The sequence below is a fragment of the Rhizophagus irregularis genome, chromosome 2, assembly GCF_026210795.1.
Source record: "Rhizophagus irregularis chromosome 2, complete sequence".
NCBI classification, from domain to species: Eukaryota; Fungi; Glomeromycota; class Glomeromycetes; order Glomerales; family Glomeraceae; genus Rhizophagus; species Rhizophagus irregularis.
This window is the reverse complement of record NC_089430.1, coordinates 2,665,112-2,681,760: the sequence shown is the minus strand read 5'-3', so window position 1 is coordinate 2,681,760 and position 16,649 is coordinate 2,665,112. Positions and strand designations below refer to the sequence as shown.

The following is a 16,649-nucleotide window of genomic DNA, read 5'->3' as shown; positions in this document are numbered from 1 at the left end:
TTACTTATAAAAATTTATATTATGCTTATTTTTGTCACAGAGTCGCAGAGTCATTATGAGAATAAAAGAATTTTACTTACATTTACCACAAGTACAATGACTATAGCACGCCTTACAAAAATAGCATTCTACATCAATTACACATTCTAAATACGAGCATTTATCAGCTTAAATAAAAAGTTAAAAGTTAGTTAACGGAATAATACATTTTAGTAGAAGATTAATGACTCTGTGACCCTTACTTATTTCATAAAACATTTTTATTAAAAAAAAAAGTGTAAGAAAAAGCTTGTCTTTAAATAAAAAAAAATCTGAACTCAATGTAACAATCTAACGCATTACTATTTATGACTCACCGTGACAATTATTTTGTCAATGCGCCCCTGCATCACGCATTATAAATATTTGTTTTCATGTTAAGTACGGCGCTTCATACTTTCCCTTGAATTAAACTTCCCCTGCTTTTCCTTTAACACAATTTTATTTGTTTTTGTAACGCGTGATTTTACTCCGTTTTAGATTACAGATAGCGACGGTTTCCGTTTACTTAGTAATATTGCCATCATTTGTAAACGTATAGAATATTTATAACAATATATAACAACACAATTATTTTGACATTATTGTCATTTAATAATTTTAAATACCAAATGAAAAAAAAATCCAAATAAATGAATTTTACTCATTTCTTCCGTAAATCGTATCTTTTTCCCGAGTGGCTGTTTTCGGATATTAAGGGTGAAGTCACTTTGTTCCATTTTTAAGTTGATCCTAACAGTTATTAGTCCGAAGTGTAATGAAAGACTATATATTTCTACGTAAAGAGTACACAAAATGTCTCGTTACAAAAGTAATAAAATATTACTAAAATATTACTTTTGGGCACAGCTCTTTAGAAAAAAGAGTATTTTTCAAAAAAAGTGATATCACATTATTTTTTTATGTTATAATATATTATTTTAAGCCTTTAATTTGTTTAAATGCTAATTAGAACCAAAATTTAAAAATTTAGCTTATCAATTAATCTGCCATCCCAACGTGACGATGCACAATAAAATATTAAAATTTGTGTAACTTCTTAAAACGGACTAGTAATATAGAATTAGAGAATAATTAATTTCCTTTTAATTTAATAATATTGTGTATTATATCTTAATATTGTTTTCTGAATTAATTACTAATAATAATTTTATTCACAATGGATAAATCTCTGGGCGTAGGCAGTCCACTAATTTTGATGATTTTAAACTGGTAGGACGGTCATATGGTCCATTCTATGGCGTGTTTTTAAGCAGTTATGTTTTGATAAATAGATTCTAATTTGTGATTCTAATTTGTGATGCGATAAAAAGTCTTGAAACCTTCGATTATCAAGGACGTTTTCCTTGTTAATAATAAATATTTACTGAGTGAATATGTTTTTATTTTGGCTTTTAAAAAATCAATTTTTTCTTTGTAAGCATTTAATTAATGCTTCTGAATTTACAATTAATCCTTCTTTTTTTCACAAAGTTCAACAAGGAATATATACAAATATATTTTTATTAGCTGAAGAATCAATTCAAAAAGCCATTTTCTAATTCAAACAAAGTAAATAGTACTATTATATTATGCATACTTAGCAAACGTAATTCTTTTTTTTTTTTGTTTAGATAATGTATTAAATAACATAACTAATTTAATGAATAATGATAGATCCTACCCAATTTACAATTGTAAATTCAACAAGTTACCATGACGACGATTGAACAGTGCGATTATTTAAAGATTGCTACGTGAAGCATTGAGAATTGTGGAAGAATAAGAAAATATTGGAATAAACGATGGGCAAAACCTTACATGCAGTTTGGACGAGTTTCAAGGGTGTTAAAAATTTAGTAACTGACTAACTGGTATTAATAAGTATGACAGACAAATTACAAATCCACGTACTTTGAAAGATCACAATAAGTATACGATGATTTACTCCGTAGATAAGATAGTAAATTAATTGAATTATGAAATATTCGCTTTTTTAAAATAATTTTAACTTTTTTAAAGGTGATTTTCGGTTTAAAATTTTAAATAAAATACTTAATGTCTTTAAATATTAATTTTTACTTATTTAATTACGTAACCACAAAATCATGTGATACGTGATAATCAACGCAAAATTCTCTTGAGGTTATTACGAAAACTAAAAGTGTCTTGATATTTATATATTTAGCTATTGTATACAGTCAGAAAGGATAAATACCAAACGAATAAACGATTGCTGGGTTGATTAAAATGATTGGCTTCAGTTGTTAAGTGTTCAAGGAGGGTCATCTGATAAGAATCTCACGTATAAAGATTATTTCATTCTCGCAATAAAATAAATGTCAAAATATATTAATTGCCGGAACCGTCACTCAACGGTACAAAATTAATTTGTAGATTCGGCGCAGATTTTATATGAATTACGTTAATTGGCATATTTTGATGCCGATTTTATCCCTAACGACGACTAACTAATCAATAACATTAAACGTGAATAAGCCACATAAGCCACAAAAAAAAAAATTTTTATCATTCGATATAAAATTTAACAAGTTTACCTTGGTGGAAATCACCATTCCACCTTATATTTTAGTTAAGTTGAGATTTTTTATACACGAATTTTGCAAATTTTACGAGTTTTTTTTTTAAAACAAATAATATTTTCTTTCCCAAATTAACAAAATAACAAAAAAAAAAATAATTTTTTTTTACTTTTCTTTAATTATAGATTGCCGATCATTTTGTACCGTTGAGTGGCGGGGCAATTAATTTATTCTATTTTTTATAATAGGCAAGCGCGATTTTAACCGGAAAATTTGCTTTTAAAAGCCAACCAAAGCCATTCTCTTAAAATTTTTAACCATGTATTTAGTGTAATATTTTGAGACATTTTTTAAAAGAAGAGATCATATTTTATGTAATGTTTTGATGGTGGGCTGAAGTGGGATTGATTAATCTGTTCACCCGAATTGACCCGACCCGTTCGGAACACTTCATTAATTTTAAATTGAGCCTCTGAGGCTATAAATTCCGGGAAGTAACATTTTCTATTGACAAGCCACGAAGATTCTCAAAATGTTATAAAAGAGCTCTTTTGGATTGATCTAAAAATACCAAAAAAAAAAAATGTCCCAAAAAACTTCAAGACTAACCTATCAAGTAAATTTACCTAGATCGTTTATAAAAAATCATCATACCCCTATTTTTAGTACAAATAATAATATTTTTTGGCGAATAATATTTTTTGAAGCCGATGACTGCTGTTATGGATTTTTTTTACAGCAAGTTGCAAACCCAGATGAAATTATTTGGAGAGAACATTCAACTTTTAATATATTCGCAAAAGAAATTAGAAATGAATATTACTCATTATACAATTAGAAAATGTTTACTTCGAAATGGAGAATTGATAATTGGAGCTAATTTTGATAACATTGAATATAATGAAAGCAACATTTCCAAAACACATTGTCCTGAACATATTCCAGAGGATCTTATAGACGCATGGAAAGATTAATTATTTAATTTTCCATCGGCTGACGTAGAATTTGATGTACAAGGTGAAAATTTTAAATTCTATGTTTGTAGTTCAATACTTTCCAAAAGATCCGAATATTTTAGGAAAATGTTATCAGATCATTTGTCCGATTCAACATTTCTGGTTAAAAATGAGCCTTCTATGGATAATAACTCAACATGTCAAATAAAACATCGGATTAAAATTTCAAAATATGGCCCAATTACAATTTCTGCCATGCTTGAATACCTTTACACCAACAAAGTTAGCAGATCAATGTCTTTTATTGAACGAGCAAAAAGTAGAATTTTAAACGAATTAACTTTGAATAATAATGATTAATCCAGGGTTTGACAATTGGATGTGATGTAAATTTTGGTGAAATTTACGATGATGTCACGGGATATATATTTTTCTTTTTTTATATATATATATTTATTTATCTTTTATTTATTATTAGTTTATTTTTAGTTATGTTATATAGAGATATTTTTAGTTATTTAATGATTAGAAGCTTAGCGGTGGGAAAGTGGCTGAATTAAAGGTGGCTTAATAGACAAATACGACCAATCGACACATTTGGCCGGGAGCCGGGTGGCAAATCTATTCAGTCAGATTCGCACCGGATTTTTAATGATATATAAAGGACCGATGGTGGAAGAGAGTAGTTTTTGTAGTTTTGTAGTTTGTACAGTCCGTGTGGTTTTTATTAAGTTAAAAGATAGATATACGGATATTACAGAGCGCCGACAGAGGCAGTAATATCGTATTTTGTTGATTAACGAATGAAACTGCCGATTTGTTTCTGAATTTCTTATACACGTTTTATCAAACTGTTTATTATTGTTCCTTGTCGTTTATTATCGTTTATTATCATTGTCTTTTATTATCACTTGTTAATTTTTCGGTATACATCATTGATTATCCGTATACCTTTTATTATTAATACATACACAATCCGATATATCCTCAATTTATCACATCGTTTATTATCGTTCATTATCGTTTATTCATATACACTTTTATTCTATCGCTTGTTATATATCGTCATATTACCCTATCATTATTAACCAATCCTTATATTTCTTTCTGTTACTACCTGACTGTACGTCAAAAACCAGTGGTAACAATGACATTTTTTGCCGAGTCAATCATATTTGACGAGTTATTTTTTTCAAAATTTTTTATAATTTTTGATTGTCTTTATTTTATTCTGTTTTAGTTTTCTTTTTATGTAAGTAAATATTTTAAATAATAAAATATGATAAATAAATTATATCAAATTAGGTTTCTTGCTATAATAAAAAGAATTAAAAAAAGTTTTATAATGTATTTAAATTTAATTAACATTATAGTAAATTTCATTAATATAGGGAAAAAATAATATCCCAGTTGCTTCTGCCGAATCATTGTTTGAGGAAATTGATAACATTTCGGAGCATCAAGCAGTAGGAATGGGAAAAGTTCTGATTGAGCGATTTGAGTCGGTTCGTTTGTACATTGGTTCAAAATCGGTTATAATAAATTTTGATGTAACCATTTCGACTTTTGGAGGGGCCCAAGTCGAAATCATTTCGACCATTTCGACCATTTTGGAGGTCAAAATTAACCAATTTCGGTTTCATGTATAAATTCGGCGGATTGGCGGATCGGGTTCAAAAATTTAGTTTGTTCCAGGTCTATGAAAACAGCTGTAAAACAATCGCGATATACCGGATTTTATGATTCTATGTCAGTTATATCAAAAAATCTTGATATATCAAAATTTTCAAATTCGGCGGTAATATATCCTTTATTAGCATACCTTTATATTATTGTAAATTTGTAATTTTTAAAAAATGCTTAATTCCCAGCCGATTTTTGACCAGAATTAAAATTAATCATTTTATACCGAAATTCTTTACAAATAAATATTGCATACAATTTTACCATTCTTTTTTTTATTTTAATATTTTAATCAAAGTTTGGGAATAGCTTTATTTTTCTGTATATCTTGATACGCCGGATCCTAACATAATTTTCATATAAAATCCGGTATAAGAAGTTTTTTTTGATATATTGGATATCTTGATATATCAGATAACAAATCAATCTGATCGCCTGTGTATAGGAATTAGAAATGGGTTGGCAACTTTAAATCCTATTTGTCCTATAATCATTGTATTGTACATCGACTGCAAAGGAGATTCCTTATTTTAATGGCTAGAATTGTTAAGTCAATCTATATTTTTTTTTTTTTGCAATTTTAAAATATTGTTAAAATAAGGTGGTTTTCTTGAGTAATGGTTATTCATAATTTACATCAAATTCTTGACTTACAACGGAATTTTACATTTTTACAAAATCTTTAGCTGATTTTAACAATTACGAAATCTATGATTTTAGTTTTCCACAGCTTGTGTCATCAACTGAAACTCGAAAACAATTATCAATAGAAATCGAAACTATAACATCAGATTTTATTGCCGGGAGTGAAAATTTTGCAATAATTATATGAATAAATGTATTTTAGCAGGTGAAGTAAGTCAAATTTAATTAATGTCGTCAGATTGAACTGTAAATAGTAAATTTTTTAAAGAAAATCTCAGATATTTAATAAAAACTATGAAACAACCTTTGCGGCTTTGCCTTATAATTGACATTTGTTTATAAGCGATAAGCTGTTTTAATAGTAACTAATTAGCAGAAATTTTGATTTTTGTAATTTTATGTTCATGACGCGTTATAAAATAATTCACGTAAATGTGATGAATCGTAGTAAAATGAATCAAATTAATTGTAATAAAATAGTTTTTACTGTATTTATTTCATTGTGATATAAAATATGATAAGTTGATAACTTTCAAAATTTAAAGACATAATTTTATATCATGTTTTATAGTAGAAAATCCGAACATTAAAGAAAATCCGATTGAAGAAAACCCGATGTCAATTCATTATAAAACAAACAGTTATACAGTGACACCTCTCTAAGTGCACCCTCCTTGGGACCATAGTAAAAAAATAGTAGAATGTGCACTTAGAGAGGGTGTGCATTTATAGAGAGTAAAATATTAAGAGCTCTTATAAGTTGGGACCAGGCCCACCGTGCACTTAAAGAGAATTTATATAGTGCGTGCACTTATAGAGGGTGCACTTATAGAGGTGTCACTGTATATATGAAAGGTATTAAAACTCATCTTAGAAATTTATCAAACAAATCATTTTTACAACTAGTTCAATCATTATTTTTTGCAATAGTATCGGATCACATTTTGGACTTTTTTATTTAGGAGTTCTAGTAATTTCAACAAATCTTGGTCACGTATTGCATCTATTCCTTGATCATAGTATACTAATAGCGCACGGTTATATAACGTTATGGCAGTTTTTATTCGCTATTGATTGCATATTTCATAATTTAGGATTTAACTGAATAATCATTATAAAGTTCAGTTTTTCCAATAAATATATTTTGATGAAAAAAGCTTAATAAGTTAATGTATTATCACGTTATAAAAAGAATGATTTTTTAAGTATAATAGTATATATAAATAAATTTATTTAAATAAATAAAAATAAAAAAATAAGTTATTACACGCAAAAAAAATATAAAAAAAATATAAAACATTGCTTTAAAATCTCAACCAATTAGCTGAATTATCTATAAAATAACCACACAAATATTAAATCGTATGAATTCAAGAAGTAGAAGATTTCTCCATCAATCTCTATTTCTCAATGGTGTCACGATATTGACGAACTTAACAAATAAAATTCTCAAAGAATAATACACAAAATAATAAAACTAACGGTTTTAATATGATATTTAATGGATCTATAACACACTAGTACTTCTCACCCGTTGTATAACCTTAATAATGTTAGCTAGGGGCGGAAGCATCACAAAAAAATCATATTTATGTGAATATTGCTATAAATGAAACTACAAGAATTTACTTATCTAATTCTAATCTATTTAGATCCTTAATAAGTTCCTCTTGATCTTTAGACGAATCAAGATCTTCGACTAATATAATAAAAGATAATATTTATTAAGCATATCCATTATTAATATAAATAATATAATGTTATTTTACATATACTTACTATTATTAGGTATCTCGAAATCGTAAGGTTGGCTATGAAATGCTATAAAGAAATTATTTAAAGTTACTACCATACTATGTGAGGAGACATAAAAGTACAAATCATAATTATTATTTACCTTCTTGTTCTTCTGTTGATATTAATATAAAAATATTAAACATAGTAATTTTTGAATAATTATTTATTTAAAAATAATAAAAAGGCTTTTTTATATTGAAATCTTACCTTCAGTTGCGTTTCTTGGTTCTGGTAAATTTTCAAATTGATAAAGTTTACTAGTTGATAACGTAGAACTTGAACTTAAATTCGAACTTGAACTAGAGATTTGAGATGAATTATTATATTCTAAAGTATTAAATTCATTTGCATTATCATTATTGCAAATATCTTTCATCATTTTTTGAATTTCTACATTAAGAGTATTTGCATCAGGTCTTCTTAATGGGTCAGCATCCCAACATTGTTTCATTAGTTCTTTATATTTTGATGGAATTTCTGTTCTAATTTTTGGTCTCATACCATTAACAATTTTCATCGCAAGATCATAATCATGTTCATAATTATTAAAGGGTGCTTGTCCTGATGAAATTTCCCACATAAGTATACCAAAACTATAAATATCAGATGCAAAAGTATATTCTTTTCCAATTATAACTTCAGGGGCTATATAAGGAAGATTTCCATATATACTTTTTAATGGTTTATCAGCGGGCCCACAAAATCCAAAATCACTTACATACCAAGAACCATTATATCGTGAATATAAAATATTTCCAGAATGTAAATCTCGATGTACCGCTTCATAAAAATGAATGTTATAAAGTGCAGAAATAATCTTAACAACTATATTTATTTTTTCTTCCCATGTATGTTGATACTGTAAATATTTTCTTAAATCTTTATCCAATAATTGCATTACAAGCATATAATCTCCATTCGTTGGATCTTGAGTTAAACCATAACAATTGACAACGCTAGGAAATTTGTTACTTAACGCTAAATGTGATATTGCCTATAAATATTTTTAAAATAATATTCGTTACACATTTTAAAAATTTATAAATTACTTATCATATTTTTAAATTATTTACCTCATCAAACCAACTTCTATTAGCATTTTCAACATTTTCCAATTTTTTAAGTATTACTTTAAAAGTTCCTGATCTTTTAAATTGTTGCTCCTTAGAATTCCATTCAATATAATGTCCACCGATCCAAATTGCTGAATAAATCTCAGAACATCCACCTTTAGTTATATATTTAATATCTTGTAAATTATTGTATGGTATCCATTCAACTATATTATCTGGATGTAATGATTCTTTCTGTAATACTTGTATTAGATAATTAATATCACTATTTCCAGAAGTCCAGTTTGAAAAATTATTTTTTAAATAGGTTCGAACACAATGTTCACAATATAGTGTAGCCAAACACTCTAAAGCACAATTTTCACATAATCTTTTTTTTCCTTCATTAGATATAACTTTAATATAATCATGATCTTGTTCTATTATTTTTTTTGCTTTCCATTTTTCATCTTTTGTAAGAGATTCATTTTCAAGAATTTTTTGTTTTATAAATTCATATCGTTTCGTTAAGTTATTGCAAATGTTAGGATCTATTAATGTATCAGCTTTTTGAATTGCAGCATAAACAAATTCATATCTAATAGTAGCCATAATAAATTAATATAAATTTGCCCAAAGAAAAATATGTTAACTTTGAAATTGCAAAGAGAGAAAATAATGAGATAACGAAAAATACCGGAATTTTTATATGATTACGGTTGTAAAACTCCGAGATTCTCCCACGCCCAATCGCCAATCAGTTTGTCATGTCTGTCGTACAAGTTATAGGCGAAGATTTTTTTTTTAATTTTGGCCGAATTAAATTTAAGATCAAGAAAATAATATTTTTTTGAATTGTCATGCAAAAAAGGCTTATTAAAATTATTAATTTTACATCCAAAGAAGCCTGCACCACAAATATTATGTATGTATCTATAAAATTATGAATATTTTTATTTATTTTTTTGAAAAAAATTGTTTAATATGATCGTTTCAAATTTAAATATGCTTGCATATATTATTAAATCTGTCAATTCAGTTAACATACAAAACACGTTCGTAAAATATATTTGTTTAAAAAAAAAAAGAGGCAAATCACATTTGTGACACAAAAACACAACGAATGCATTGGTTGCATCGTTTTCTTCACCTTTTCAAAAAATCAATAGAACCCAACTTTGTTCAATTTTAAATAATAAGTTAAAGTACGCAATCTAAGCGTTAATATTTTAATATTTTCCAATAGGTCATAACTCATAGTAACGAAAAGCATATTTATACCGAATATACTGTTTACTGCATATATAATTGGAAAAAATGCAAGAAGAAAAAATTAAGTTATTAGCCAAAAGTTAGTTAAAATAAAGGATGAAAGTAATTAATTTAAACTATTTATATAACTGGTAAGTAAAAAACATACAGTAATTAACTGTGCATGAATATGACAACTAAAATTTTTTTTATGGTTTTGTGAATTTGATTAATTAGAAACTTTTGCTTTTATTTTCTTTTGCAGGTATTCATGCCGATTTTGGTAAGACCGTTATTTTAAGATGGGATTAATATATTGGTTATGTATATAAATAACGCGTTAATTATTTGCTTTTTTTATAAAAAACCGTTAATATTAGGCATGAATTTGAATGGGAAAGAGCTGAATATTTCCATTTAGCTTGTTCTGAGGAGAAAGTAACGTATGCGTAGGGTTTAGGACAATATGAGTTCATTGAGAAAGGAATATTCAAAGCCCTTCCGTTTACATTCTGGAGGATTTCTGGGAGATCAGCCATGCATAATAATTCATCCTTTCAGAATGGCCGATATTTTTTATTCCATCCAATTACTATGATATAATAATTAACTCTTGGTCACTTTCCCTATTTGATAATTTCTCGCGCAAAAATGACGATTTTAATAAAATTATTTTTTTTCCATATTATAATTTTCTCATAAAAAGGTTTCTATTTAAAAAGAAGTTTTTTATTCAATTATTCAAGCAGTATTTACATATAATCTTTATTCTAAACCAAGGTATTAATCATAATGTTGGGATTGTTAAATTTGAAAGGAAACAAATCTATCATTTCTTTAAGCTTATCAACTTTTTTTTTTACTCTTCGTTAATTCAATATACAATCTCGCTCTTTAGCTCCCTTTCCCTTTTTTTCAATTCTATTATCTACAATACATATCTTATTGGAAAGGCTTTTAAAAATCTTTTTTAACTAATATATACTGTATATACATAATCCTTAAACCAAAGCAAAAGAACGAAATCATAAATATGAATTCACTTTGAATAACATTCAATGTTACAAATTATTATACATTGTCACTAAACTAATAAACATTTATTGTCAAATATAAGGAATAATTTAGATACCTGCTAAATACATGGATTGATAAAAAAATTTACCATTACGATAGACACTTTGAATAATTCCATGAAGACCAATGATATTATCAAACACAAGTCAGTAACATACGTTATTTATAACAAATGAATAAAATATTTAATATACTTTATTTACTTATCGTTATTTTTGTTCAAATTACAAACTAAGATTACTTAGTGTTTGAACAAACTTTTTTTTTACAAAAAAAAACAAAATTTACAATGACTACAAGTGAATTATTGAAGGATAATGGTTCCAAAACTTTTTTTTTAAAACTAATTTAATTGAGTTAGTTTACAATTTACCTTTCTTTTTTAACAGTTTTGGTAGTTTTTTAATATGTTCTATTATTAGTTTCATTTTAAAAAAAAAAATTTTTATATTTTAATATAATTAATCAAAACAACTTTATAAGTAAAATATTATTAACTTACTTATAATACTAAATCTTTTCTTCAGATTTTTTAAGTTTCTTGATTTTTGCTTAACTTCATCTATAAATGAATTTAAACATCAATCAATATATTTTTAGAATACATACATATACAGTATATATATTTTAAATATTAATAATTATATTAAATTAAAGCATCTTTACCTTTATAAATATTTAAGCAATCTTGATTTTCTAAATTTGGTTTGGTATTTTCATCTAATAAATTGTATAATTGTTAAATAAATCAAAGATCAAATTAACATTTTATATAAACAAATATTAACTTACTATATTCGATTATTTCAAATTGATTATTTGATTTATCAATTTCTTTAAAAAATAAAAATAAAAAATTAACTATTATTTAATTAAAAAGAATATATATATATATATATATTATATTCACCTTTAATAATAATTGGTTTCATTAAATTTTCACTTTTGTTAAAGTTATCAATAACTAATATATTTTTAAATATAAATATTAAACTAATTGTAAACTTTAGAATTTTAAAACTTAACAAAAACATGTTTACCTTTAGGAGTTTCCAAATTATCTTGTTTATCTAAACAAAATTTTGTAATTAATATATACTTTTTTTCATGTTATTTATATAAAACTAAATATTTATTTACCTTCAATTGTATTGGATTTGGTTAAATTTTCGACAATTAATGAATTTAATAAAATATCTAACAAATTTAATCAAATTAAGCCAATCATATAATTTCAAAATTTTCAATAAATTTTTAATAATCTATATACCTTCAGAAATTTCCAAATCATTATGTTGTTCTATATCATTTCGCTCTTCTAAACAAAAGTTTTTATCCTCATCTAGAAAATAATATAAAATTAAATAATTACAAAACTTAATCATTAAATTTATTAAATTTACAAAATTATTTACCTTCAATAATATTTGATTTTAATATCAACTCATTATTAATATCTAAATTTAAAAGGATAATTTGTTAGAAAAGCTTTACAATTAAATAGACTTTCAAACTTCAAATATTAATTATACTTGTAAATTCCAAATCATCTTGATTTTTTAAATGGTTTAAGCTATTATCAAATTCTTTAAAAAATAAACAATAACAAATACAATGTATTTTATAATGTTAGTTTAAAATGAACTTACTGTTATCAACCGGTGTACTAAAATTATATGGTTTACTATGAATTACTATGAAATTCAAAATATTCATAAAAGTTATTACATTTAAAGAGATATTAAAGTAATTATTATTAATGTTGTTTACCTTCTTGTTCTGTTTATTTAACATGAAGAATGAGCATAATGAGGACATATTATAAATTAAATGGTTCGTTAATTATTTAAAAATAAAACGGTTTTATCTTACCTTCAGTTACATTTCTTGGTTCCGGTACTTTTTTATCCTCAGAAATTTCCATATTATTTTGTTCTTCTGAATGAAAATCTGTATTATTGTATATTTCATTCTCATCTAAAAATTAGTAAGATATTTTATACAATTTCAAAATTTTACCAAAAGAAGATAAATACAAAATTAATTAATTAATTTACAAAATTATTTACCTTCAATAACGTTCAATTTTATGATATGATTATACGGTTCATTAATGTTATCAATACCTATTTTAATAAAGATAGTATCTTTATTAGAAAGTCCAAATAAATAGATCTAAATTTCAAACATTATAGTACTTTTGGATTCCGAATCATCTTGATTTTCTATCGGGTCATTATCAAATTCTTTTACTAATTATTAAAATGGATAATAATAAATATAATATATTTTTATAATGTCAGCTCATAATGAACTTACTGTTATCAACTGGTAGTACATGAGGTTTACTATGAAATGCTATAAAAATCAAAATATTAACCAAAGTTATTATATTTAAAGAGATATTAAGTAATTATTATTATTATCTACCTTCTTGTTCTGTTTATTTAATATGAAGAAAGCATAACAAGGACATATTATAAATTAAATGATTCGTTAATTATTTAATAAATAAAACGTCTTTACTTACCTTCAATCACATTTTCTGATTCCGGAACTTTTTTGTCTTCAGGAATTTCCATATTATTTTGTTCTTCCGAATGAAAATCTGTATTATTGTATATTTCATTCTCGTCTAAAAATTAGTAAGGTTTATTTTATACATTTCAAAAGTTTACCAAAATAAGATAAATACAAAATTAATTAATTTACAATATTATTTACCTTCAACAACATTCGATTTTGATATATGATTATACGGTTCATTAACGCTATCAATACCTATTTTAATAAAGATGTCTTTATTAGAAACCAATAAATTAAATAAATAGATCTAAATTTCAAACATTATAGTACTTTTGGATTCCGAATCATCTTGATTTTCTATCGGGTCATTATCAAATTCTTTCACTAATGATGAAAAACGGATAAGTATAATGTATTTTTATAATGTTAACTCAAATAAACTTACTGTTATCAACTGGTACATAAGATTTACTATGAAACGCTATAAAAATCAAAATGTACATAAAGTTATTATATTTAAAGTATTAAAGTAATTATCATAATGATTATTTACCTTCTTGTTGTGTTTAATTAAATTGATATTAATAAATAAGTATGAGTTAATAGTTGATTTATATAAAAAGTTTTTATACATTATTATCTTACCTTCAGTTGCATTTCTTGGTTCCGGCAAATTTTCAAATTGATAAAGTTTACTAGCTGATAATGAGCTTATTTTAGAACTTGAACTTAATTTTGAATTTGAATTTAAGTTAACTTGAGAAAGTTGAGATGAATCATTATATTCTAAAGTATTAAACTCATTATCATCATTATAAGAATCTCCCCACATTTTTTTGATCTTATTACGAAGGGTTGCTGTATTAGGTCTTTTTAATGGATCAGCGTCCCAACATTGTTTCATTAATTTTTCATAATTTAATGGAATGCTTGAAACAATCTTTGGTCTAATACCGTTAACTATTTTCATTGCAAGATCATAATTATGTTCATGATCATTAAAAGGTATTTGACCTGATAAAATTTCCCACATAAGTATACCGAAACTATATATATCAGACGCAAAAGTATATCCCTTTCCCATCATAGCTTCAGGTGCTATATAGGGAAGATTTCCGTATATATAATTTGTTGATTTATCAGCAGGTCCACAAAATCCAAAATCACTTATATACCAAAAATTCTTATCTTGTGAGTACAAGATATTTCCAGAATGTAAATTTTGATGAACTGCATTATTAATATGAATCCTATAAAGCGCTTCAATTATATCATATACCACGGCTATTTTTTCTTTCCATGTACATTTATGTTGTTGTAAATAACTTTTTAAGTTCTTATCCATTAAATACATAACAAGCATATAATCTTTATTATTTGATGGATCTTGAGTCAGACCATAAAATCTAACAATTCCTGAATATTTGTTACTTATAGTTAAATTTGATTTTGCCTAGAGAATTTTTAAAGATATTTGTTAATAAGTTTATTAGAAAAATTCAAAGAATATATTTAAAAATATATACCTCTTCAAACCAATTTTCATTAGCATTGTTAACATTTATTAGTCTCTTAAGTATCACTTTATGCATTCCGAACCTTTTTAATTGTTCCAACTCAGGATCCCATATATAATATCTTCCATCAATCCAATCTGCCGAATAAACTTTAGAACTTATGTATTCAATATTTTGTAAATTATCATATGGTATCCATTCAATTATTTGATCCGGGCGAAGAGATTCCAATTGACATTTTTGTATTAAATCATCAATATAATAATTTCCGGACGTCCAATTTGAAAAATTATTTTTTAAATAGGTTCGAACACAATGTTCACAATATAATGTCGCAAAACAAATTTGTTGACATTCTTCACACAATCTTTTTGTTCCTTTATTATAAAGAACTTTTTGATAATCATAATATATGGTCAATGAGTTTATCGCCTCCATCCGTTCAACTTTCGTAAGAGATTTATCATCAAGGATTGTTTTCTTTTGAAATTCATATCGCTTATTTATGTCATTATAAATTTTATAATCTGTTAAGGAAACAATTTTATTAAGTGTAGCGACAATTAATTCTTTTCTAATGGATGTCATTTTATTTTATTCTTTTTTTTTTTCTACAAAAAAAAAGAAAAAAGAAAGAAAAAAGAAAGAAAAAAATTAGGACGGATTTCTTGTGAGAAATTCCTTAAAATAGTAAGAAAAGTAATTTTAAATTTATCAAAAAACTTGTATTTGTGTATTTTTGGTAAGTTCATTTTCTAAAACAAGTTAAAACAATTCCGACTTTTTTGGTAATTTCAGCAAATTGTTGAACATGTTTCTACACTTTGCGTCATATCTAATAATATATTTGGTTATAGTTATTTTAACCTTTAAAACAATACAAAATAGTAATTGAATTACAGTAATTTTAGTAATTTTCAATATTTTGGTTGATCAAATATCCGTAGTAACAAAAGCAAATAATCAAACCAATCGGTTTATTGAACATGGAGGAAAGAAAAATTTTTGAAATAAACAATTATTGTATTATATGAACTTTGAAAAAAAAAATGTTATCAAGGGTCTCGTAATAAACTAATAATCATATGCATTCGATAATATTAATATAATATCAGGGTTCAATTAACGCCCAATCATATTCATTCCAAATGGAGTTAACTACAGTATAATTACAATCGAACCGTATTTTATTTAAATCAAAACTTTTATCAATTACCGAATCCAAAATTTTCGATCTAAATGGTCATGCAATGTTATGAATTAATGAATAGAAGTGATAAATTGAATTATTTCATATTGGATTCGTTAGAACATTTGGAGATTATGTAGATCCTATCAATTTATTTGTGCAATTAATTCCTAATAAAGTTAGCCCCTTAAAATAATTAGAAATTTTATAAGGAAAAAAAATTGATACTTCGAACCAATAACTTTGCTTAAATATATAACATCTAATCAAATATCAAGAATTTTTTTTTATACCTGCAAACTATTCCTATTGGATGATGACAATATGATTGGGATTATGACAAACTACTCGTTTGGTAAATTTTTGCAAACGGGACGAAATCGGTTCGAAATTAC

General features: G+C 25.3%; 4 protein-coding genes across 4 annotated transcripts; 2 read left to right on the top strand and 2 right to left on the bottom strand.

The window, feature by feature from the left end:
• Positions 1-3,271: 3,271 nt before the first annotated feature.
• On the top strand, positions 3,272-3,535 carry OCT59_011947 (uncharacterized protein; the record flags this gene model as incomplete). Its single annotated transcript, XM_066134126.1, has 1 exon — positions 3,272-3,535. One exon carries the CDS (start codon positions 3,272-3,274, stop codon positions 3,533-3,535), a length of 264 nt encoding a protein of 87 aa, XP_065989421.1.
• Positions 3,536-3,643: 108 nt separating this feature from the next.
• Positions 3,644-3,877, top strand: OCT59_011946 (uncharacterized protein; the record flags this gene model as incomplete). The annotated part of the gene is made up of 1 exon (XM_066134125.1): positions 3,644-3,877. The coding sequence occupies one exon, from the start codon at positions 3,644-3,646 to the stop codon at positions 3,875-3,877; it is 234 nt and encodes a 77-aa protein (XP_065989420.1).
• A 3,593-nt stretch (positions 3,878-7,470) lies between these two features.
• On the bottom strand, positions 7,471-8,018 carry OCT59_011945 (uncharacterized protein; the record flags this gene model as incomplete). The annotated part of the gene is made up of 4 exons (XM_066134124.1): positions 7,471-7,544; positions 7,625-7,666; positions 7,743-7,754; positions 7,850-8,018. The coding sequence occupies 4 exons, from the start codon at positions 8,016-8,018 to the stop codon at positions 7,471-7,473; spliced, it is 297 nt and encodes a 98-aa protein (XP_065989419.1).
• A 3,366-nt stretch (positions 8,019-11,384) lies between these two features.
• On the bottom strand, positions 11,385-14,380 carry OCT59_011944 (uncharacterized protein; the record flags this gene model as incomplete). Its single annotated transcript, XM_066134123.1, has 21 exons — positions 11,385-11,434; positions 11,525-11,584; positions 11,689-11,742; positions 11,815-11,856; positions 11,933-11,986; positions 12,063-12,092; positions 12,163-12,219; positions 12,293-12,364; positions 12,438-12,479; positions 12,672-12,716; positions 12,793-12,801; positions 12,895-12,999; positions 13,092-13,148; positions 13,221-13,274; positions 13,342-13,380; positions 13,453-13,461; positions 13,553-13,657; positions 13,747-13,803; positions 13,879-13,932; positions 13,994-14,029; positions 14,194-14,380. The coding sequence occupies 21 exons, from the start codon at positions 14,378-14,380 to the stop codon at positions 11,385-11,387; spliced, it is 1,218 nt and encodes a 405-aa protein (XP_065989418.1).
• Positions 14,381-16,649: the final 2,269 nt, after the last annotated feature.